Source organism: Artemia franciscana, chromosome 2, assembly GCF_032884065.1.
Source record: "Artemia franciscana chromosome 2, ASM3288406v1, whole genome shotgun sequence".
NCBI lineage: Eukaryota > Metazoa > Arthropoda > Branchiopoda > Anostraca > Artemiidae > Artemia > Artemia franciscana.
This window is the reverse complement of record NC_088864.1, coordinates 7,814,629-7,841,412: the sequence shown is the minus strand read 5'-3', so window position 1 is coordinate 7,841,412 and position 26,784 is coordinate 7,814,629. Positions and strand designations below refer to the sequence as shown.

Here is a 26,784-nt window from a genome sequence, read left to right as displayed (position 1 = left end):
AGATTGCTACACTTGACACTGTTGTTGTGGGGTATCAAAAAATAGATCAAAAAATATTCTATTCAACAGTCGGAAACTCATTTCTATGATATAAACTTGCTGGCTGCAGTCCCTTCAAATACTTTACATATTTGTGTTCCCCTCAAAAGGCTAGATGCAGTTGTAATTGGAGCGCGTGAGAATGCATAAATTGGACCAAGGGACTAACCAATCAGATTGTTCTTGAGCGATTCAGTGAACTATTAGTTAGTTGTAACCGGGTTAAACAAAGTCCGGAGAATAAGTAGCGTATAATAAATATATATAAAAAGTTATATTGTGTAAATAATAACAAGAAGAATTGCTAAGGACAACATACGCCTAATCGTAATTTTGAGTGAGAAACCCCTTAAGTTCAACCTTCTCATGTTTATTTAGTTGAAGCGAAGAAAAAAAAAAATAAAAACTTTGTCTTTGACCGAGTTGCCGCCTCTGAAAAAGAATTGACTAGGTAGTAGAATGCTTGGACTTCCGCTAGGCTTTAAAATTTTGTGTGCTTCATTGAAAATTTTGGTTGGATTTTAAGATTTGGTTTAAAAAAAATTTAAATTGTTGTCCTGCTAAAGTTTGTACCTTGACTTTTGAAGATACTAGCTGGAAATGTTACGAAGTAATATTTATTGTATTTTATTATGAATGATATCATAATTTTATTATAAATAAATTCATAATGTATCATTTTATTTTAGAAAATATTCAATAGCAAATTGAGTCCCATATCGGAAGATTATGAAATACTAGAAACAATTGGAAAGGGGGAATACGCAGTGTGTAAAAGATGCATTCACCGTGGCTCAAGGAACGAATATGCAGTAAAAGTAAGTTTTTGTTTCCAGGTCTATTAAACTCTTAAATTTACTATATTTTTTAATTTTAATTGGAGAAAAAAAATGAAATAATTTTGCGATATTATTTAACGAATTATATATTTTTTTCAACTCTGAAAATTAACTACACTTTTTCTGTTTTCTGTGGTGCGCCTGTATAGGTGCGCCTTAAGCTTAAAACCTTAAGTTTTAGCTAAAATTTGAATTTCAACTTAAACTGGACTCTTAATTTGCAGTCGTTTTAATTTAACCTGGAGAAGAAATGAAAAGAGGTTGTCATGATTTTTAACGAATTTTTTTCTTTTAATCTCAATTTAACTAAACTCTTAAACGTAATTTAAACTTTTATTTAAATTCTTAACTAGTCGTTTGGATTTGAACTTGAGAAAAAAAAGAGGTTGCGATAATTTTTAATGGAAGATTTTTTTTTTTTTTTTGATAAATCACAATTTAACTAAACTCTTAAACGTAATTTAAACTTTGATTGAAATTCTGAAATTTCTAGTTGTTTGGATTTGAACTGGAGAAAAAAAGAGGTTGCGATGATTTTTAACGAGTTTCTTTTGATAAATCATAATTTAACTAAACTCTGAAACGTAAACTTTGATTTAAATTGTTAAATTTCTAAAAAAGGTCGTTTGGATTTGAACTGAAGAAAAAAAGAGGTGGCAACCATTTTTAATGGATGATATTTTTTAAAGAAGCTCTTTAAAATAATTACATTATTGACGGTATGATCAGTTAAGTTGTAGTTAGTGTTGTGTCAGAAACATTAAAATTGTCTGGAGATTAAGTAGGACATTGCGTGGCATTTATTACGTTATATTACGATGACCAAGCATCATGTTTTTTCAAGTTACGCTTTGGAACCCTTTCACACAAGCAGAAACTAAGACTTAGCGCTATATTATATGATCTTACGGTGTATATCTAGTCCGTAAGGTCGGCAGTTTGAAGTAGATTTGAGATCTATATAAAATTCTACAGTACTTAAGATTGTGGAACGATATGGAAGCGTCAACACAGTAGCTACAAAGTAACATTTCGGGATGATTAATAAATTCTGAAATAAGTTGATAAACTTTCCAATCAAGTTTTTCCTACTTGATCAGAGCTTGAATCTGCACTCCACGTTATTAATTGTTGAATAGTTTCCTTATGATGATTGTTATGATTCTTGACTGTGGTTCTGATGGGTTTATGGATTTACGTGGGTGGTCTGCAACGTTTCCGACCCAAAGAAAGAGACATTTTTTCATAATTTTTTCTCCCTAATAGTCTCCCTCTAACTCTACACGCTTCTTGGGATGGAAGCATCCCAGCGATGCTTCCATCTCTTTGATCCGTTAAAATACTAATTGGCGTTCTCTCTTCAAAATGGTCGTTCCCGAAGGTGATTGATTCCTCATTTAATGAAAGTCTCTATCCTCTGAGCACAATTTTTAGCTTAGTGGATAGAAAGGTTACATGGGGCTAGGTCTGATGAGAAAGGTGAATTGCCAAGCTGTTGAAATAGAAATTTGCGAATTTTCGCTATAGCAACCATTGAGATGTGAGATGACATGTTGCATTGGCGAAACAGGATTTTCTTTTTCTACATATGTGGCCATTTTTCTGCAATTTCTATCTTCAGCTTATGAATTAATGATGTTTAGTATGCTTCTTTACCGTAATGAATTTCGTAATCGATTAAGATAACTCCATAACTATCCCGAAAAGAAAACAATCACCATCACTTTTTCCAACAGAAAAACAGTTTTTGATTTTTGAAGCTAACCCCCCCCCCCTCTGCACTCCACTGTTTTGTTTGAATTTTGGTTTCAGGTGTATAACGCTGTAAGTTTCATCTAAAAGAATTGATCCATTCCAAATCTCGCATGTATTGCGCCTGAACTGCATCAATAGAGGGCTGGAAATTTTTATTCGAAAACGATTTGTGTCTAACGTCAGCAAATGCGGCACCCAATCCGCGAATAGCAATCTCACGCCTAAATGATGATTTAATTTGTGAAAATACGTTCATTGGATATTTTTATAGCCTGTGTCATCCCTGCTACTTTAATTTGGTTGTCATTAAGCACTATTTGGTAAACTTTGGCGATGTTATGGTTAGTGTTTGCAGATTTTTGACGTCCTGACCGTTCATCGACAGAAGGAGAAAAGGAAGACTGTTTTCCTAAATTAGTGATTAATATAGACCAGCACTTGAATGAGGCCTTAACCCTACTCATCCATACAATCACATAGGTCAAACAGCATAGCCACACACAATCAACCATAAAGAATAATCCATGGATAGGCAGTCATGTCGTCAATAAGTATAAGTCGTCATTTACCAAACAATAGAAAAAATAATATAGACAAATAATTCAGAGGCAACACCCAACATAAGGGCTCATCAGGAGAATACACTGGCCTATATAGGGTTTCGCCACTCTAAATTCTCTACCCAGCACAGTGTTGTGGCTACCACAGAATATTCATGGCATCCCTGCATCAGGTATCACCCCCAAAATACATGCCTATGAAAAAAAAAAACAGCAAATGTAAAACAACCAAGTAAAACCAAAAACAAGCTTATCCTGTTAATATATCCCTCTCTTTAGCAACAATAGGTAAACTAAATATTATAAATTTTACCAAATCACAAATATTAACACATTGCAAAAAACCTGAATGAACTAAACAATTATAGAATTCATCTTTACCATGTGGCTAATTTTTTTAGAAAATCCGCTCAATTAGAAACACAATTCAAAATAAATGGCGCTGTGACAACATTTCTCGAACCTCCGAAATTAGTTAAAAATTTCTTTAAGTATTTCTAGATAATTCTTTTGATATTTATTTAAAAGTTCGTTATAATGAACACTAAATTTTTTAAATTGCCAAGTTAATTTATTTGCAGAAAAACCTCTTGATATCAATTTTTGGCTTAAGATTTTACATCTATTTTTAAAATCAATATAGTTACTACAAATCCTTGCATAACGAAGTAACTGTGAGAAAAACGCTGAATATGTGATATTTGAGTGTATATTACTTTCAGGGAATGGGAAACTAATCACTTCAAAATCAAAATCATCCGTTTTATTATACATTTTAAAACTTAATTTATTATTATCACAAATATTAATATTTAAATCTAAGAAATGATCTTCATGACCAGCGCCATGACTAGGCTCAAGAATAAGCTCTGATGGATATATATTTTTAGAAATATCAATGAAATCCTTACAATTTAAGACCAAAATATCATCTAAATATCTTTTATTATTTGACAAAGCATGTTTTAAATTAATTGGATTATTCTTATCCATCATATATTTATATTCTAGTTGACTTAAAAACAAGTCAGCTATAAATGGGCTGGCATTCCCCCCCATGGGAATTCCCATAATTTGCTTGTACAAATCACCCCCAAATCTTATATAAGTATTGTATAAAACAAATTCCAATAACTCAAAAATCATATCCAAGCTGTAACATCTCAAGTTAACTGTAGTATTAAAGCAGTTTTTCCATATAGCTTTTTTATTATAAATGTCTATTTTAAGAACCTTTTACTAGATAAGAGGAAAGATTTCTTTATAACAGTTTTTAAATTATCAAACACTAAATTAAGTGATAAATTAGTATACATTGTCGCAAAATCGAAAGACTCAATTCTTTTAGCTGAAACCATTGTTAAAGAATCTATCACCTGCAGTGAATTATTAACACTCCAATATGGATTAAAATTCGAAAATTTTTAATACCAGAACAATAGGTTTTAAGTTTATTTACAATTTCCTTTAAAATTAAAGAGAGGTCAGTAGCAGCAATGCGGGTTGGACATTTAGCTGCTCCAGCAATAAACCGTGGTTTAGGGGGATTCTTATGAAATTTTACAGTCCAATATAGGAAAGGGAACTTTTTATCATTGTCATTTATTTTAATATTAAAATTTTTAAAAAGTATTTCTTCAGTCTTTTCAATTAAATTCTCATCCTCTATATTTACCTTTTTGTAAACTTTAGTTGTGCATAACTCCCTTTTTAAGATATCACAATACAGCTTCTGACAAATTATGGCAAAATTATTATTAGCTTTATCCACTGGCACAATTACAAATTAATTCTTTAGATTAGCAATTGCTTGCTTAATCTTCGCATTATAAAATAATGATTTAGTGTTACTATTTTTTAAGTTAGAATATATTTTATTTCTTACTCTACTAATAATTAAATTCTTCCAACTTTGAAAACTCTCTTTATTTTTATTCTCTTTCTTACACCACTTATCAATAAATAAATCAAAATCATTTTCCAAGCCATCAAGAACACTCGATGGTTTCAGATGATGAGAAAGACGGAAATTAGCCCCTTTATTCATTATAATTTGAAGATCATCTTGCTTTATTATTGACAAGTCCCCTGTTATAACATGTTTGTAAGTAGGATTTACAAATGGGCCAAGTTGCTTACAATTACAAACCGGTTTCCAATTTATATCACTATCTAGTTTTTTTAGTATTAAATTATAATTAAAAATAATTTGCCCAATAGTTTTTGAAAATTTATAAGTTAAAACTGGACTATCATTATAATTTAAATTACTAGGAAGGGCCTGTTTCACATGCCGCTGATTTAAAGTTTCTGGTAAATTAATATCTTCAATCTGATTACAAGTAAAATTAATAGGTAAATATAATCTGTTATCCTTATTACTAATCTTACCGAACTTTTTCTTTTTTGAAATAAATTTCGTTTTAGTTAGAATGCAAATTGCATCACATATTACTTTAAAATTATAATCAAGAGCTGTATTATTCTTAACAATCCAGAAAAGTTTGATTAAATTCCTCTTGGATAAATTATTTAGACACTTTATTACAGAAATCATACCCCTAGATTCAAGTAGCTGGCATAGTAATCACATGTACAATGATCGAAATATCTATTTTTTTTCACAATCTAATAAAAGGATTTATCCTTATTTGAACTGTTATTTATCGTTAAGATGGATAACTACATTGCTTGACTTATATTGACGAGGGCTGCTATATTCACATTGAGGTTGAAAACTTTTCAGGCAACCCCCGTTTATGATGACCTTGTCTGAAAATTTTGATTCTCACCCCCCACCCTGTCTCCCAACAATTCTCAGACCGAATTTAACAGAATTTTCATTTTTCAACAAAATTTCCCTAAAAACATCAAAATGAAGTAAATTCAGTCTACTTGCTTTTATTTTCAAGGAATGGTGATGAATTTACAATAGTAATGATAATAATATATGAAGAAGCCAACGAAGAATCCAACAGGCTGGCTTCATGCCAGGAAGGTCCACCGTGGAGCAAATATTCACAATGCGGCAGCTGATAGAAAAGACACGAGAATTTCAGCAAAAAACATATGTTGCCTTCCTGTATTTCAAGGCTGCTTTCGATTCTGTCGACCGGCAATCACTCTGGCTCATACTGAAAACAACGCGACTACCAGCGAAGTACTTCAACCTTTTCGAGCGGCTCAACGAAGGGACTGAAAGCTGCGTGCAAGTCAATGGCAGACGCAGCTCATCTTTTGAAATCAATTCTGGAGTGCATCAGGGCTGTGCTTCAAGTGCCCTTTGGAGGAAACCTTCTATCAGCCGTAGGACCAAGATGCGCATATACAATGCTTCGGTGGGATCCGTGCTTCTTTACGGAGCCGAAACCTGGCCAGCCACTCAGTCTGTGCTTAGCACCGTAAATATAGCCCAAACTAAACATCTTCGCCGCATTGAAAGATTACGCTGGCACGATTTTGTTAGCAACGAGAACATCCTGGCATTAACTTCTCAAACGCCCTTCTCAGTCCAACTCGCCCAACGAACACTACGCTGGTGCGGACATCTCCTTCGCATGCCCCCCGACACTCCCGCACGAACGATATTTGACTTTGATCCCGTGGTGCACGGCAGGAAACGCCCAAGAGGTCGTCCCCCAACCAGATGGAAGGACACGACAGGTGCCTTCTTAGCCATGGCAAATATTCAGGAGGAGGTCCACATCCTCGCAAGAGACAGGTCTAAGTGGAGGCACCATGTAGCATCACTCTCGACGCCGGAAGCATTTCGGCAGGAGGATTAAGTCAAGTAAGTCAAGTGTAACGCACAAAAGAATGTACAATAAGTATTCGAGTGTAGATTAAAACAGAAATTACAAATACATACACAAAATAGAAAACATACAAACACGAAAAATATTAACTTTAGAAACATTTTAACAAGATGATTATAAAGAGAAAATTCGCAGTAGCCTACTTGAGAGTTTTTTCAACTTTAATCTTATGTCAGGTAAATTATGTTTATTTATTAGAAAATAGTTGCATGTCCAAGGAGGAAGCAAAAGAAAAATTTAGAATTTAATTTGCTCCTACTTACTGCCAACAGCGCTCTCTAGTTATTTTAATAAAAATAAAATTTCAAAATTTACAAAATGCTTAAATCTGTTACATTATTTATATGAAATTTTGCGCCCCTAAAATTTCTGAGCCCAGGGCAAGCTCCTCCTCCTCTAAAACCGCCTTTTATATAAGCCTATTATATATTGCTTATACTTTTTCAGTTTCCTGATTAACCTTACGGTCAAACTATACTAGATGGCTAAGTCTTTACTTTTAATCGTTTTATGTTATTGTTGAATAGCCTTTTGAAAATGCTATAACGATAATGAGGATATTGTGATATATGTTAATGATAAGTATTTTTCTGCTATGCTGATTCCTACATTACTTCTCCGTAATGACACTTCTTTTCACTTAGTATTTGGTCTCAGGAGTCTGCCCACTCCTTTAAAGGATCTATTGTTCGCTAATTTGCTTAAATATGAATGTATCGTTAACATAAAAAAGCTTTCAACTGTGTGTATATAGTTCCAGTTTGTCTCTGTAAGTAATTTCTGCTGTAGAAAATAATTTTTTAGATCATACTTTTTTTTCTTAGTATGTGTTGCATTTGAATCTTCATATCAAATTTGTTTAAAAAGAACTATTATAGTTTATGATGTGATTTTTTTAGTGTCCTTTTTTTATACAACGTTTGTGTGTTTTTTTTTTAATATTTTTTTTTTATGCTTAGTTTTTACTATAAAGCTATTGACTGAGACAACACTGTAATAATATGCAAAATCTTAAAAGCTTTCTTATTGCTTAAAAGCAATTGTATTTCTTAAAAAAAAGTTATCAGATGTGAGGTTCTTATTGTCCTTTTTTGAGACTATTCGCTTCCCCCGCCCCCATGTTTTGATGTTATTTTCCTAGCATGTGTTATGGATATGATTTGAATCCAAAATATTCGGACTTTTATTAGTATATGCATAAGAAAGTCTCAATGTTGACTGTCTGTTGTAAATGGGCTGAATGCGTGGAAAAATGTTTTACCAGTTATTATATTTTCATTTCATTTTATTTGTAGGAGTAAATTGAGTTTATTTTTTGTACCAACCGTAAAAGACTACCGAAGCATTTTCCTTGATGCGTTTTACAGATTATGGCTAGCTGAGAAGTTTAGACAGTTAACTATATGAATTTGTTATGATAAAAAAAAAATTCATTGATTTTTAATGTTGACTGTCTGTTGTAAATGGGCTGAATGCGTGGAAAAATGTTTTACCAGTTATTATATTTTCATTTCATTTATTGGTAGGAGTAAATTGAGTTTATTTTTTGTACCAACCGTAAAAGACTACCGAAGCATTTTCCTTGATGCGTTTTACAGATTATGGCTAGCTGAGAAGTTTAGACAGTTAACTATATGAATTTGTTATGATAAAAACAAAATTTATTGATTTTTAATGTTGACTGTCTGTTGTAAATGGGCTGAATGCGTGGAAAAATGTTTTACCAGTTATTATATTTTCATTTCATTTATTTGTAGGAGTAAATTGAGTTTATTTTTTGTACCAATCGTAAAAGACTACCGAAGCATTTTCCTTGATGCGTTTTACAGATTATTGCTAGCTGAGAAGTTTAGACAGTTAACTATATGAATTTGTTATGATAAAAAAAAAAATTCATTGATTTTTTGCTCGTCTCATTCAATCTTACGCGACGGAAGGTTGTACCCGCGGAAAGCTAACCTTAAATAGGGAAAACAGTGACAGGTTAATACAACATTTCTTTTATTGATGACAAAAAACGACGACAATTTTTTTCTGTGGCAGCCATAAGCTATGACACTTTGACCCATACAAATGAAAACAACGTTAACACTTACTGCAATTGCAGAAAAAAGTGGCACACTGTGACAAAAAAAGCATGATCTTTTTTTTTTAATGACAGAAAAGAGACCTTTTTATGACAGGGACCATCCCCCGTGTAAAATGCCCCATCCCGTGGAAAATACTTCCCCTCCCCCGCGGCTGGTTGGTCTTCAATCACTTTCGACTTATAAAAAAAAAGGACTGACTCTCAATCTCAGTATGTTTTTTGTGTGTGTAAAATCTGAAATATAAAAGCTGCGTATAGTACCATTTATTATTGGTATGATTGATTAAACTGGATGAGATCTGTCGATCGTAATTCTTGAAGGCTTTGGACAAATACTGCAGAAAAAAATCTCTATTTGCTTTAAGACCGCCAAGTTGGGATTGGTCCTAGTCTATCACTAAATGCTTTGGAGTCATTGTCCCGAGAAATTGTGAGTTTATATCGGAGTCATTGGAAATGTGTAGATTCTGACTCCAGTAACTCCCCCAGCTTTTATCTTAGCCTGCTTTTATCTGCCTCTGATAGCTTGGCATTGCATTGAGCTGTTGTAGTAGTAGTAGTAGTAGGTAATCTGAACGTTGCTAGAATTTTTTTTCTACAATGCTTGGATCTGAAGTAGTCTAATTTATCACAGGTCTCGTTTTTTCACACATTTCTCATTGATTTACCAAAGTGTGGCTATTGTACTTTTTTTTTTTTCGTTGTAGAGATAAAATAGGTTGGTTTTCCCTTTTTTCCTGTTCAATTATAAAGAGGTGCCTGTTTTTCAATGGATACTTAATAATCGTACGTTGTCTTAGATACAACATTCTAATTTGAAAAAACGAGAAAAAGGGATTACGATAGCTTGGCCTTAAGATCTTTTTATTTATTGCTGGGCTGTCTTTATTTGTTTGGCCGTTGTTTTTTCAAGGGATGATTGTATTGAACCAACGGTCCTACTATATCGGAAGATGGCTCAATCGAAAGAAAACTGCAAATTCTAACGTTCCTTTTCAGTAGCAAAAGAGATTGAACTACAACAGAGTGGCGTTTTCTGCCATTTTGTGGCAAAACGCACGTCTTTCTACCCAAACAGGGTGTGTGAATTTTTAATTGACATAGTTGCTTTTAGTGATTAAAAAAGGAATATCTGTAGAGTTTTTTTTTCTCCTTAAGAATCAAGATTTTTGACTGCTATTTGTGCTTTGGACAAAATTCCGCAACATGTTATAATATTAGCAGTATAGAACTTTGGATGGGTGGGTAAGGGAATCTTTTTCAAATAAAAAGATTGAAAATCTGCGTCAAATTTGGGGTTCTGTAGACCTGAAGCCATTCTGACTCAAATCATGTTATAAGCTTGAATAGAGACAGATATTAATCTGTAGCAGCAGCAGCAGCAGACGGCGTTTTGATGACCTAGATGCACACCGTATTTTTTTTATTTAGTTCAACATCCCCCTCAACATTTGTTTCACTTTCACCTTAATACCCTCGCCCTTTTCAGACACACCCAGGATCAAACATTCTCCTCTTTCTCAATAATAAATCCTATATGTAAACAATGGGCGAAATACATAATCTACAATCCTTGTAGCAGTAATTGAGGGGTCGTGGTATCCCCGGAGGCATAATTATTTGACTTTTCTACTGCTTTGAACAAAATGGTTATCCCAAAGTTTTGATTAGTGTTTAAGGTGGGGACACTGGAAAGAACGAGACGACTCATCACCCTCCAATCACTTTTGACTTTTAAGAAGGGCCGTAAAGCTTTCAATTTTGAATCGAATGAGCCCCCTCCCAAGTTTCTACGACACTTCCAGCTTATACGAAGTGGTGTGAAAAAAAAATAAATATAGAGTCGACTTTAGTCAGAGCTATTGCGCCGCATCAAACAGTTCGTGGTAACGAACTGTAGTAAGGAGCGACCCGGCTCAATAGTAACTGAAACTCTAAAAAACTAAATTTTGATACCAATAGTTACATCAAAAGAATCGTATTTTAATGCTGATTTTAAATATATAAGTTTCATCAAGTTTAATCTTACCCATCAAAAGTTACGAGCATGAGAAAATTTGTCTTATTTTAGAAAACAAGGGGAAACAGTCCCTAAAAGTCATAGAATCTTAACGAAAATCACACCATCGCATTCAGCGTATCAGAAAACCCTCAGTAGAAGTTTCAAGCTCCTATCTACAATTTTTTGCCAGAAGACCGATCACGGGTGCATGTTTTTTTCTCCAGGGGTGATCGTATCGACCCAGTGGTCCTAGAATGTTCCAAGAGGGCTCATTCTGAAGGGAATTAAAATGTCTAGTGCCTTTTTTAAGTGATCAAAAAATTGGAGGACACCTAGGGCCCCTCCTACGCTCATCTTTTCCCAAATGTCATTGGATTAAAATTTTGAGATAGCCATTTTATTCACCACAGTCGAAAAACCTAATAACTATGTCTTTCGGGACGACTTACTCCCTTACAGTCCCCGTGGGAGGGGCTACAAGCTACAAACTTGGACCAGTGTTTACATATTGTAATGGTTTTTGGGAAGTGTACAGACGTTTTCAGGGGACTTTTTTCGGTTTGAGGGGGAGAGAAATTGGGGGGGGGGTTTACGTGGGAGGATCTATCCATGGATGAATTTTCCATGGGGGGAGAGAATTTCAATGAAGGGAGCGCAGGATTTTCTAGTATTGTTTAAAAAACAATGAAGAAATAAATATGAAAATTTTTTTCACCTGAAAGTAAGGAGCAGCATTAAAACTTAAAACGGACAGAAATTATTACGCATATGAGGGGTTCACCTCCTGATAATACCTCGCTCTTTACGCTAAAGTATTTTTAGTAATTTCAACTATTCATTCTACGGCCTTTGTGATTCAGGGGTCATGCTTAAGGAATTGGGACAAAATTTAAGCTTTAGTGTAAAGAGCGAGGTATTGAGGAGGGGAGAACACCCTCATATACGTAATAAAAGCATACGAATATAGAAGTTTGTTACGTAAGTTAATTCGTAAGTTGTATATATTTTTACTAATGAAAACGTTCGTAAAAAATTAAAAGTTCTAGTTGACTTTTTAAGTAATCAAAAAAATTGGAGGGCAACTAGGCCTCCTTCCCCACTCCTTTTTTCTCAAATCTTCCGATTAAATCTATGAGAAAGCCATTTAGCAAAAAAAATTAATTATGCAAATTTCGTTTTAATTATTTATGTACGAAGATCCAAAATCAAAACACGCATTAATTTCAAAAACGTTCAGAAATAAATTACAAAAACAAGTTTTTTTTTTACTGAAAGTAAGGAGCAACATTAAAGCTTAAAAACGAAAAGAAATTAGTCCATATATGTAAGGGGTTTTTCCTCCTCAACGCCCCACTCTTTACGCTTTTTTACTGTTTTAAAAAAATAGAGTTAAGAGAAAGACTCAAACTTTAGCGTAAAGAGCGGGGCGTTGAAGGGAAAAAGCCCCTTGCATATACGGACTAATTTCTGTTCGTTTTAAGTTTTAATGTTGCTCCTTACTTTCAGTAAAAAAAACTGTTTTTTTTTAATTTAATTTTTGAAACTAAAAGTCAAAATGGTCATGTTTTAATTATAATACATTGCAATAACAAAATCTATGATGTATTCTGATTCTAGAGATGCTAAATTTATTAATTTTAATGTTTCTCATTAAAGTCTGTTAACATATGATAATTTACAAAATATTAGAAATACGTGTTATGCCCCCCCCCCCCACAATTTAGGTACAGTCTTGAGGAAAGTTATATAATGAAATTCAATATGCAGGATAACCCTAAAGACAATATATCAAATTTCTTACTTTTCCAGAGAGAGTGGCGGGGGTCATGCCTGCGTGTTTTGGAAAACAAGAAAATTATTAAACAATTTATTTTTCTTTCTCGAAACGTTGTTCTGCGAAGATTAAACTGTGATGCAAAGAGTGGGATTTTTGGGGGTGGTAGCCCTCCTTACTTTTACCCATATCCAGGTAACCTTGGTTGCGGTATAAAAAATGAACGCAAACTCGATGAAAGAAACGTCAAATGAGTTAGAGCGACGATAAACTTAAAACTAAAATAAATTATTCCTGTAAATTCAGGAATAATTCCTGTAAATTCATAAATTCAGGTGGCCCCTGAGGGGCCACCTGTTGCTCAACTTGACGCTAAAGCTTGACTTTTTGCCCTCAAATGCTTCAAAATGGGTGCTCAAACTTTAAGGCAGTTGGAATTTAGTTGGAGTGTACTGATCATTTAGTAAAACGCCCCAAGAATAGAAAAGCTTATTGGTGTGCATTTGCTGCAAACAATAAAAGTTTCAGTTCAAATATTTTAGGAGGGAATCAACAAATAAAACACTTGTATTTACCTATTAATTATATTTGTTGCAGTCGTAAACGCCCTCAGCGAAGTCTAAAAATTCAGTGACAAGAGCGGGTGGTTGAAGAGGGGACAGCCCTTCTCATTTAAGAAATAATTTCTTTTTGCATGAAGTTTTGATTTCATTCTATTTTTATACGAAAAGAAAATTGTTTTTGTTTAGTTGCCAAAAGAGTAGGATCCTTGATACCATTATAAAAAGTTTGTGTTGCTCCTTCTAGATACTCCTTCTTGCTCCTCCTTCTGGCATTTCTAGACTTCCCTCCTTTTCCTTTTCTGTATTTAGCATACTATAAAGCAAGGGTACGATTTAGTTTAAAGGTAGAGCCTTGAAATATGTATAGCCCTAATATTAATCGTCTTCTAGATTTTAAGGTATTATTGTCTTCCATTATTGTTTCTGCCTTGTACGGGAATTACTCTCTACGTGATTTTCTGCTTCCTTGCCTTTCAATCTAGTTTAACTTCTCAAGTCCAATTTGACCTCTGACCTGTCTAAATATAGATGTACCATTTCACTGAAATGCAGGGAGGAGGGCAAGGATTTGCCCTTTTACTTCATTTTTTTTTTAACGGATGTGGAAATTTTTTTTTTCCAGGTACAAGAGGTAATTTTTTTTTTAGTGGAAATATAAGAAAGAGTAATATTCAAAATCCGTAGGGTTTCTTCCTCTCCCCAATTAGTGCCCCTTGTCTAACTTATTTAAATCAAGTCTCTTTTATTTCTGTAAAAAAAAAAAAAAAAATTGGACATCTCCCCTCTGCTGTCTGCGCGTAGCCTAAATGGAAGCAAGGATAGTTTATTGTTTTTAATGATCTTTGTGATACTTTGAAGGTACAACTGTGAAATGATAACTACCCAAGTAGATTAATTTTGTTGATGATTAAGTATTAGAAAAATCAGAACTGTTTACTACCTTACTGAAAAAATTGTCGTTTCGTCCTCTGTCAATTTTCAAAGGCTTATGTAATTCGGTATATCTACCTCTATTCAATATTTTCTCTGCTGCATAATATATCAAACGCAGAATGAAGCATTTGCTCCCTTCTTTAAGTGTCAACGCTTATTCAATTCAGTTTAAGAGAACGGCAAATATTTGCTCAATGTTTTGTATTGCTGGCCTCCTAATGAGTAGAAAGCTCTCTTTCATCTCTCTTTATAGCTGAGTACGTCAAGTACGATAAGAGGGGATAAAATCTTTAAAAGGGATATATTATACTGATTTCCGTCAATTTGACATTATGGACAGTGAAACATGAGAAATTTCCTGAGTTTGGAAAAACTTCTCTTGCGTGGTTTTAATTATTTGTAAAACGATTCTGACGAGAGAGGATTTTAGCCGGAAAAAACACTAAGTTTAAATATTTCAACGCCATTCTTTGACACATAAAAAATAAATTTGTCGAATGATGAAATGTCTGGTATATTTGTAGGCCCAAATATTATAGATACACTTAAATATTTGCCTTTTTCCTAAAACCTGTTGATAAAAACTGCAGTTTTTTTTTGTTGTTTCTGAATTCAAACTAAACGGGTTTAATTACTGTTAGAGATCTTTCTTGACTCAGACTTTGAATAATTATCCAAACTAGTGCCCTAAAAGACACTGTCTGTGACACTAGTGTCAGAGACATAGGCACAGTCTCGTTCGTTCAATTTATACTCTTTGCATAACAACTTATTTACTGAAACTCGGTGTTTGCATTGTAATACTTTGAACTTCTTCTGTTATGTAGTAATTGTTTTAAATACTTTTTTTTAGTTCCTTATATAATTCCCAATACATTTACGAAAAAGTTGCTGTTGACAGACAGACAAAGAATTACATTTCTAGATTCAGCATGAACAGGGTAGCCAACTTTTTGTTCCGTGAATATTTCCCCTGAGCATCCAAAAATATGTCATTTTCAGACAAATTATGTCCATATTTTGTCTATAGTATGTCCCTCTTGAAATCTGAAAAATTTGGTTTATAAGACTTTTTGCTATTGACCAAAAGACGCTTTGTAAAGCTCTTTCAAAGTGGCGAGTTAACATCAGGTATAATGAAAATAAAAATAAAGTTAATTTTATCCATCCATGTAGGATGAATTAGTGTGAAAGCACTAAATTCATAAAAAGTCATGAAGAGTAAAAAAAAACTACTTGTGGGAGCTTAAGGCTCATCTTCCAACGATAACTCCTTCTTGACGGGTATGGTCGGCATGAGGGTCAGCATTTCTACTTCCTTTGGTAGCTTTTTGCCAATTAGAGTACTTCTTGCGTATGTCATAACGCACACTCCAGGAGTCATGTGACGTTCCTGAACGTCAGATATCAATTACTTTAGACTCTTTAAAAGAGAACTAGAACTTTCAGTTGACAATCAAATGTCCTCCTTTCGAAGTTTCAACGACAACTCCTTTTATGCTCCTCTATGCTTTGGTCAAGAAAAAAACATCCTAAGTAATAATTTGTGCCCACAGAACTTTTTTATTTCAGCAGTACTACCGCGCTGCCTATTATTTCTGAGCGTTTTGAGTTTTATACGTTCTTTGAACTATTTAAACAACATCGCCATCTCATAATTTCGATGAGATGCGTTTGGAGAAAAGACGGCTTCGGGAGGGAAAGGGAGGCTAGTTGCCCTCCTGTCACTTTGGATTCTTAAAAGAGAACTAGAACTTTCAGTTTCAAATCAAGAGAGCCTTTTCTAAAGTTTACAGGACCACCCTTTGCATAAGAACCTTTAAGGCCCCCGGGGGATAACTTACTACCCTTATCCTCAGCCTCTGGGGGGTTGCGTCAATCTCGAAGGCCTTGTTATATGATATTTGGACTTTTTTTCACAAAATGACTAAATTTCTATTGGATGTATTTGGTGAAAAGAGGATGAGAGGGGTTGGCTAATTGCCCTCCGATCACTTGTGATTCTTAAAAGGGGCGCAAGAACTTCTGATTCCGAAGCCAATGAGCCCTCTCTGAAGTTTATACGACTACTCCTTCCATAAAACCTAATATGTTAACAATGGGCAGCTGGTAGAACTTATAGACCTTGGAGGGCTTGGAGGGCTTTGGGGGGATGTCACTGTCAAAAACATGATTAATGGACCTTTCACCTGTGTTGAAATAAATGGCAATATCAAAATTTTGATTGGATATGTTTGAGGAAATGATGGGCAGGGTTGGATTTCCAATCAGTGTGTTTGAGTGATTTCCAATCAATCTTTATTCTTAAAACGGGCTCGAGAACTTTCACTTTCCAATCGAATGAGCTTTTTTGAAGGTTTCTACAACTGCTTCTATGCGAAGGACCTTCGCCAGGAAAAAATAATAAAAAAATACCTTGTGGTCATATTTCTCTTTCCTTAAAATTTTCCAACTGACGAAATTCATCCTGGGTGCTTGGCTTTTGTTTTAATTCCAGAATATCAAGAATCCGAATTTTTCATTTTGTTACATTTCATTTTTAGTTGGTAATACTTGATAGATAGATATTTTTGCCTGACTATCGGAAGCCGGAAGCGAGTGTTAACGAAAAAAGTGCCTGCTTGCCTATTATTTTGACTGTAGCGTAAAATCAATGAGAAATAAAATCGTTTGTAGATAAAAGAATAACAACTTGCAAATCATATAATGAATATTTGCAAATAGTTGTCTTCGGGAAAGAGCAAGCAATTTCTAAAAATACAGTATAAAATGTAGAAGATTAGTAAGTAAGTAGTTAGGTAAATTTGGCACTAGATAATTAATTTTAGCACTAATTTGGAGGTAGTGACATTTTTTTTTACAAAAATATATATCCAGCATGGAAATATTTTTTTTATGTCATAAATTTGCAAAATGTGTTCGTTTATGTCCCATGTTTCTAATATATGTCATTTATTTGCCCTATTATGTCTTTGTGTTTCGAGGCACGTGAATAAGTCCTTTGGACATAAAACATGTCCAGTTGGCAACCGTATGAACTAACACTGAACAGTTGTTCAAAGTAATGTCGTGCATAGTCACAGTCTATGACACCAGGGTCACAGAAACAGACTAAATCAAAGTCTTGTGAGTCTTAGAATTCAAAGTCTTATGAATTAATTTTCCGTTTGCATAATAATTGTTTCAACTTCTTTTTTATTCTCCACAAAAACTTCTAAAGTATTTACGTTAAAATCGCAGTTACTAGACAAGAAATTACATTTTTACATTCAGTATAAATAGGTTAGCTTCCCGCTTGTTTTTCATTTATCATGAAAACCAATCTATATAATATATTTTTTTTCTTTTCCATTTTTGCATTCAGTATAAATTACATTTTTGCATTCAGTATAAATAGGTTAGCTTCCCGCTTGTTTTTCATTTATCATCGAAACCAATCCACATAATATATTTTTTTCTTTTCTAACGTTGAAATCAGTGCGTAACTTGAGACCACTTTTTGTATTGTTTTTATTGACTCTGTGTAGAAGCTAACAAGTTTTATAGAATAAAACTTCTACAAGAAATATTACTGATGTCAACCCCTCTTCAGGAATAAAAAAAAAGAGTCAAGAGCTCATATGGCACTTGTGAAGATGTTGGAGCCTAAAAATAGAGTCGGTACTAGAGTTATAGATTTTGCTGTTCTTTGTTTATTGGCAATCATTACAAAGATGAACTTGCAAAACAGTGTTCCTGTAATTTTTTTTTGTTCGGTATTGTAACGTTTGTCCCACCAAGTTTCATTCCGATCTCTCCACTCTTAGAAGTGTTTTCTAAGATTTTCGGTATCCCGCTCCAACTCCCCTCAATGTCGCCGGATCCGTTCGGGATTTAAAATAAGAGCTCTGAGACACGATTGTCCAATTAAGTTAAAGTTAAAAATACCCCATTTTTTCTAATATTTCCGAAGTAACCGTCCCTCCACTCCCCCCAGATGTTCGAATGGAGGAAGCGACTAATTCTAATTTAATTTGGTCCGGTCACTGAAACGCCTGCCAACTTTCAGTGATCGCTACATTGATAACGTATCTAGTTTCTGATCTTCTTCGTGTGAAAATTAACCTGAGAATCTGAGACCTGTCGCACTTTAAGCAGAATTATACCCCTAGACTAGCAACCCCACTTAAGAAGAACAATTATTTGTTTTATCAGCAAATAAAATTCTTCTCAACTATCTCGTTCGCTCGCTCCCCCCCCCCCCCAAGATGACCGAATCGGGGAAGAGACTATTTCTAGTTTAGTCTGGTCTGGTCCCTGATACGTCTACCAACTTTCATCGTCCTAGCTTATCTGGAAGTGCCCGACCTAGCAAAACCGGGACCGACAGACATACAGACAGACGGACAGAAATTGCGATCGCTATATGTCACTTGGCATATCAAATTTGTCACCAAGTGCAAAAAAAAAATGTGACTCTATGCATCAAATAAAGGTTTCAAATGAACACCCAGAAAACTCAGCCCAGCAAAAGTCATCCTAAATAGCCACCATCAAAATCAAAATGCTTCTCTTTAAAATGTAGTTGTAATTTTGACATTAATTAAAGCTAGATTAAATACAAGCGAAGACAGGAGTCTGCTCTCTTGGAGAGGCTATCTTGTTTTTGTCTAGATCATAATTTACAAGGTTTTCAAGGTTTTGCAGCTAAACACAACGATCAAAACTTATAAAATTGAAAAATAGACGAAGTGGCGGATGAAATTATTCGCAAAAATATGAAAACAAGTTTAATTCACATATCCAAAATTAGTATTTTGCAATCTGATGATCTAATGTGATTTGCTTAAGGCAGACTTAATTCACAATCAAATTTTACTAAGTACTAATCTGAACCAATCAGTTTTAGTGGAATAAAATGGAATAGTTGTGGGCACCAAGTTACGGCTAATTGTAGAAAAAGCCAAGACACATAGTCCAATTGAGTTAGAGGCAATCCTGGCATTAAACCTCCCGCCTTATTAGGATTATGTAGAAATGATGTTAGTTCATTTGTTAATAAATATGTCTATCCGTCCATGCGTTATTCCTAGGGCAGTAAAACCAAGGTAAATAGTCATAGAACTAAGATAATGATAGAACCTATAGTTTTCGAAGTGTTTGGTTAAATGGCTTAACGTAAGCACCGAGCCGAACAGAAGCTGCTGGGAACGGGTGATAAGTTCATTTACTGGTATCAATACTACAGGCCTATTAGTTGGAGTAGATTATCTGGTAATATTTATGACTACTTTTTACTTATGATTGAGATCTAAAAATCATTAAACCTTACTGCAATAGTTTTAGACAGAAGCCGCTGAAGAGCGCTAGAAAAGAGGCACGCATATACCCATACTGCTACCAACAGCAATTACCTTCTTTATACCTTCTTTAAAAATGTTTTTTTTCTAGTTCAAGGCTCTCGTGGTTTGAACTCTTGCTGGTGAAACTGACCCAAATATTCTATATCGTAAGATTTTTAAGTAGGAATAATTTTTCGGAGAAAAATCCGAAATAAATTTTTCGAGAGAAAATCTCAAATAAATTTTTCAAGTAAAATGTCTTTCGCTTCGATTACTGAGGAAAACTGCAGAAATCGCAATTTTCTCCAAAAATAGCTGAGAGTTCTTTGTAGATTCTTCAGACCATTTGTCATCTTTTACTGATGTATAAACGGGGGAGGATTTTCTTTAAGCTCCTTTCAACTATTTATTGATTGCTTTGGAACGAATTTATTCAACTTTCTTATTCGTGGTGTTTCTTTGTTTTGAAAGCAGAAAGGATATTTGTGGCAATCTTTGCCAAAACGGGTTCACCTTGTTTTGGCTGACTTTCTTAATAATAGTTACAATTTTATCAGTAAAATTGACTGTTCAACTTAAGTCTGTTTCGATTTCCGCCTCTTAGAAGTTCTTCTATGTAAATGGAAAAAGTGCCTGAATTTTGTTTGTTTGTTTCCAAACAGTTCGTGGTAACGAACTGTAAATAAGGAGCAACTCTGCCTAATAGTAACCGAAATTCTAAAAAAAAAATTTTGATAAGAACAGTACATCAAAGAATTAGCCGACTGACTTTCTTTATAATAGTTTTGGCTGACTTTCTTGGTAGCTGCATTTTGGCTGACGTTCTTTGTAATAGTTACAATTTTATCAGTAAAACTGACTGTTCAACTTAAAACTGTTCTGATGTCTCTCTCTTAAGAACTTCATCTGTGTAAAAGGTTAAAGTGCCCGAATTTTGTTTGTTTGTTCGTTTCCAAACAGTTCGTGGTAACGAACTGCGCGAACTGTAAGTAAGGAGCGACTCGGTCCAATAGTAGCCGAAATTCTAAGAAAACAGAATTTTGATAAGGACAATACATCAAAGAACCAGTTTTTTATGATGATTCCAAATATATGAGATTAGTTAAGTTTAATATTCGCCTACCATCGAAATTTACGAGCCTAAGAAAGTTTGCCTTATTTTTCGAAAAAAGGGGGGCATCTCCCAAAAGTCATGGAATCTTATTGAAAATCGTACGGTCTGATTCAGCGTATCAGCGAATCGTACTGTAGAGGTTTCAAGCTCCCATCTACAAAAATATTGAACTACATTTTTTGCCAGAAGAAAGATAACGAATGTGTTTTTTTCGTTCTTCCCAGAGGCACTTGTATCGAATCAATGGTCCTAGAAGTTCGGGAGAGGGTTCGTTTAAAAGGAAAATAAAATTTATAATTCCATTTTTAAGTGACCATGAAGATTGGAGTGTAACCATTCCTCCTCCTATACCCCTTTTCCCCACAAAGTCTGTCGATCACAATTTTGACATAGTCATTTTGTTCGGCATAGTTGAAAGATCCAATAACTATGTCTTTAGGGATGTGATAATCCCCTGAAGCCCCCGGAGAAAGTGCTCTAGGTTTTGAAATTTGTCCATTGCTCAAATACAGTAATTGTTATTTGGAAGTATACATACATTCTTCGGGAGGGGGAATTTTCTGTGGGGGATTTTCTACGGGGAGAATTTTTTGTTTGAAGGAAGTTGCTGGGGATGAGTTTTCAGGAAGAAATTATACGCGAGGAGAATTTGCCAGAATTCCTATACGAAGTTCGTTTTATTCGTCTATTTTTCTCTTTGGCGACTAAATTTTACATTTGGAGATTTTCTGAGGGAATTGTCAGGGTAAATGTTCAGTGGGATAGGAATTCTTGGGGGATTTTTCTGTGCAGGTGGATTTTTCGCAGAGGCATTCACCATTGGAAATCATCACCAGGAGGAATTCTCCTCGGGAAAATCTTCGTGGGAGAAACTTTCCATTGGAGGGTAGTGGGGGTGTTGGGAAAATTTTCAACATAGGGGAGATTTCCGATATGCATATAAAAACTGTCAGAAAGTAATCAAGAAAAACAAATGTTTTTTCGAATGACACTATGCTAAGGAAAATTTTTCAGGTGGAATCGTCCGCAAGAACTTTTCTGGGGGGAATTTGCAGCGAGCATGGAATTGTCCTGGGGTAATTTCTCGAGAGGAGCATTTTAAGTGGTAGAACTTTCCATGGAGGAAGTAGTTTTCGTGGGGGAAAAAATTTCCATGGAGGGGAAGGCAGGTTTACCGGCCTTACTTGAAGATCAATCAGAAATTAAATTTAAAAAAAAAGTTTTTTCAACTGACAGTAAGAAGCAACATTAAAACTTAAAACAAACTTGGACTTTTGTTCCAATTCTTAAAGAACGACACCTGAAACACAAGGATCGTGACCAGATTGAGGATTTATTAGTTATAGTGCTTACAAACTTCAGTGTGAAGAGAGAGGTATTGAGGAGGTGGCAGCCTTTTTCATGTACGGAATGATTTCGATTTTTTTAAGTTTTAATGCTGCTCCTTTCTGTCAGTTGAAGAAAAACGTGTTTTTTGTTGTTGTTTTTTTTTATTAAAGCTGCAGAAAGGCAGTGACTGAAAAGGAGCCCTGTTCGTAATGACTAAAACAAGACACTTTGTAATCGTGCTTGATGAAGCAAATGTAAAGAAACGTTCTAAAAATTAGCTGACGACTTGAAAAAAGCTTCTTGGGGATTTGAATAAGTTTCTTCCTTTGTATACGTCGCAATAATACATTGGAACGACTACCCAGACCAAGTAATCCTCCGCAAGACTCAGTCACCATCAAAATCAAACCCACATAATTGAATCATTTTATTTCTTTGTCATGTCGAAAAAGTTCTCAGTGGGACAACCCTTATTACATAAAACTCTCATACCACAGGCTTCGTGTCGATTTTGTGTAATGTCCAATTAGTTTTATTCAAAATAGAAACTTAGGAACCGTCAGGTCCCAATATATGCAACGTAGAGGGGCTCCATCTCAACCTCTACCATCTGTGCAGAAATTGCAGATCTCAACTTGATTCCCCGAATATGAAATTACTTTCTGGAAGGCTGTGTGAAATTCTTACTTGATGTAAAAAACGATGGTGTTGATGGCGACTTCTTTGTTATGGTACACGCTAGAAAAACTTGGGTGCTGACCTTTCAAAAATAAGCTGAAGCCTAACTCGTTGCCCCTTTAAGCTGAAGGCAAGAAGTTGGACCTTGGTAAATCTGTTCACCCCCTCTCTCTACCTCTTCCTCCAACTTTTTTGGTAAAAAGGTAGATATATTGCATTTGGACCATGATCATCACAAAATGGTCTTGATTAAATCTTGAAGCAGATCTAGTAAAATTTGTATAATTTAGTAGCCAAATTGACCAGTGGCTCCTCCACCCAACCTCCTTGTCCATTCACCCCCTTGCCCCTTCTAGTCTAACTTTTAGCAGACATGTAAGTATGATATATCTTGTTCGAAGTCGAATTGATTTTCAGTTTATATTATTGAAGACATAAAGTGGCCTGTGGCCCGTCCAAAAACCCTCCATTCCCTCCCGTCGGTGACTTGTCGCATAAAAATGTAGCCATATTGCACCTTCTTTGAACTGAAATTATACAAGGGACTTCAATTGGTACCATTAGTCAATTAAAGTGGTTTGAGACCCTCCAAGGTCATGCCGCTCCTTCCGATGCCAATTTTTAGCCCAAATGTAGGTATGCCGCACCTAGCTTGAACCAGGATCCTGCTAGGATTTTCAGTTTGCACGATTGGAGGACAAGAGTAGGGTCATGTCCCTCCAACAACACTACCTACATCTCTCCGTCATCGTTTTAGTTGAAAGCTAGTCATGTTGACCTTTTCTGAACCAGAGTCAGAATAATTTTAAACCATATACGATTGAATAAAAATCTGGGGTCGTGGACACTTCGTTGACACTCTCTTCCTGCCTATTTTTTCAGAAAGGCAGGCATGTTACATTTTATTTCAAGCGGAATTACCCAAGGATCTTCAACCTGTATCAGTTGAGAAATAAAATGGGGAATACATGCCTCTCCCTTTCCCGAATGACTCCGCCAATTTTTAGCATATGTTAATGCGACAATGACTTGATTATAGACATGGAATAAAATTTGTCAAATACCTAGGAAACTATTAATATTTGTCATGTTTTGAGGCAAACTAACATAGCTTTAGCATTTGCTTGTTGTTACTTTATAAATAATTATATAATATAAAATTATTTCAGATTTTATGTTTTGCGGCAAAGTAATAAAGGATTAGTTTTGTATGCATAATGCGTTTTAAAACTAACAACATAGATTTTTATTTCAATTACGCAGATTACTATTTTTTCTATAACAGATTTACGTTAGAACAATTGCTTGACTTGCTAAATCCAATGGAAATCTTTGTGTAATATAAAGCGATAAACAAATTTTTGGCATTTCAGTGAAGCCATCTTTCCTACCCATTATTATATTATCTTTTGTAAAATAAATTTAGATTATGTATTGTGAGATTATCCTTTGATCATACTTGCATGCAGGCGAGAAGGAATCTTTCCTTAGAGAGACCCTTAGGAACCCTATTTTTAGGTAGTTTTAGTGAATTCTGATTTTCGATTGTGTATTTTACAAATTTATTTTCTATGGGGGGGGGGGGGGGCTCAAGTAAATCTTAAAAAAGTCTGAAACTTAAATGACTTTCCATATCCCAGATACATTCCCTATACTGAAGCTCGTGATGACAAAATTTATCTTCCTAAAAATTTTATGAAGGATTTTATGTAGTTTTTGATGTAATTCAACCTGTTGGGATTCAGTATCTTTTTTTTGCAGATGGTTTGCAAGTCGAAGAGGGACTGCTCAGAAGAAGTTGAGATTTTGCTTCGGTATGGAAATCATCCTAACATAGTCAAACTTAGGGAAGTGAGTATCAGCCTTCTAATAACCTTCAAATTTTTTCTGATCAGCCTTTTTCCTACTCTGACGATTCTTAAGTTACATTCCTATGCCTCGCCTCGCATGCAGTTGATTGCATTGCTTGCAGGGACCTATGTAGGGTCTCCATATATATATATATATATATATATATATATATATATATATATATATATATATATGTATATATATATATATATATATATATATATATATATATATATATATATATATATATATATATATATATACATATATATACATATATAATACCAAGACTGTTTATTGTGGTAAGAAATCAACTTGGGCCTAAGAGGGTTCCCTGGGGTACACCATTATAAATTTGGAGGGGATCAGAAGTATATATTCGGGTATTTGACGAGTTGTGTTATATTAGAAAGGAAGTTTGAAATTATTCTTTTTAAATAAGGGTCAATTAGTAAGTCATTAGTTAGTTTTTTTACTAATGTAATTTGGTTGTACTAATGTATGTATTTATGGCACCCCAGTTTGCCACCTGCCCTCAAACTGAAATTTAGCGTCTTCAAAAATCTTGTAAAAATTAAGAAAGCCAAACATAATTCAAGTATCCACAGAAACAGATCAAGATTTCTTTAGTATACCATTGCATTCATGGTACTATATGGCTTGTTTTTCTTTTTTCATTTTCATTTTCACTTGTACTTGGGAAAATCGTCTCCAACTTTGCCCCCCTCCCCCCAGGATTTTGATGAAATTACGCCACTGCATTCAATATTGAAAAGACATCAATATTTTTAGAGATTATGTTTTTGATAAATTTATAATGTACCATAAAATTGTTTTTGTGAACTTCCTTCACAAACATAAGAAAAAAAGTTAATTGAGTACTACTTTGGAATTGTTGAATAGATTTTTAGTCTATGTATATATTCCAATAGCAACTATATTTTTCAAAATTATCAGTTATGATGATTCGCAACACTTATTTTCTAATCTTTTCATTAGGCAACTAGTTATGTTCGGAGAACCTTCTCAACATACTCTAGCATGGAGACAGCAGGTGCTGTTTTCCCAGCGATGCTTTGATTTCCACATTAAAAATAATTTGTGTCATCCTTTTCATCCTTCCCAATATTCCCTAAGAGATGTAAACATTAAAGTGAGGGACACCCTAATTTCCCAAATCTCTGACGCACATATAAAGGGTCGTAAAACGATGAAAGGAAAAGGGTCCAGTGGTCTATATGGACAAGGTTTCTTAAATTTTGTGAAATGACAGCAGTGGAAATGCTGACTGTTTTTAAAGACGTTCATAGTCGAAAAAATATATCAAAGTACCTGTTCGTATATATTTATGTATTTTTTAATTTAAAATTTAAAATACCAGAGTAACTGTCTTTTTCTGACCTCATCAAAATGGATGATCGGGCAAAGTTGAGTGAGGGCTTATTTGATACCTATTTCTGAGTTCTACTGTTCTTTTAGCTGACAGTGTGAAGCAGAGAGCACCTAACAGAGGGCACCTTGCCCTCACATTGTCACAGGGCATCGGATCAATGTTTTAAGATAACCATCGTGTCTTGAATGTTAAGATAATCCGAAAGTGTATTTACAGAGAAACTTGGTTCGTTTAGCCCCAGGAATAAAGGTATTAAATTGCCCAAAACATGCCCTTTTAAGGTTAAAATTTGATTGGAGGGCAGTCAGTCCCCCTCTTGTGCCTGTTTTTCCCTCAGGCACTCCTGTACTATGTAATGGCATCAGATGAAGGTTTTGCGAGAAGGTCAAGGCGCTGTAAGATGTACCCTCGCGGGGATGGGATTTGTAGATCGTGCATCTTATGTGGTTGATCCTTTCTTAATAGGTACTTTCTAGTTAAAAAAAAAAAGAAAAGTCGGGCAAGTTGCACCTTCTGAAAATCGTAGCCTGACATCGATTTAAAAAAGATGCAATGCACCTAATTTTCTGCTAAAAGGTGGATGGTTGAGAGAGGGATGGAGGCGCTATAGGTTTGGTCAGTATCTCCAACGACGTAGATTTAGATCTACGTCGTTGGAGATACTGACCAAACCTATAGCGCCTCCATCCCTCTCTCAACCATCCACCTTTTAGCAGAAAATTAGGTGCA

At 34.6% G+C, this 26,784-nt stretch overlaps 1 protein-coding gene across 2 annotated transcripts in view; it reads left to right on the top strand.

Annotated features, from left to right (window-relative positions):
• LOC136037006 (ribosomal protein S6 kinase 2 beta-like) overlaps positions 1-26,784 on the top strand; it is an 884,370-nt gene that overhangs the window by 711,693 nt on the left and 145,893 nt on the right. For both annotated transcript variants that reach the window (XM_065719419.1, XM_065719428.1), the window contains exons 12-13: positions 729-857; positions 24,573-24,662. In XM_065719419.1, coding sequence (XP_065575491.1) covers positions 729-857; positions 24,573-24,662 — 219 coding nt within the window. The remainder of the gene's footprint in view (positions 1-728; positions 858-24,572; positions 24,663-26,784) is intronic.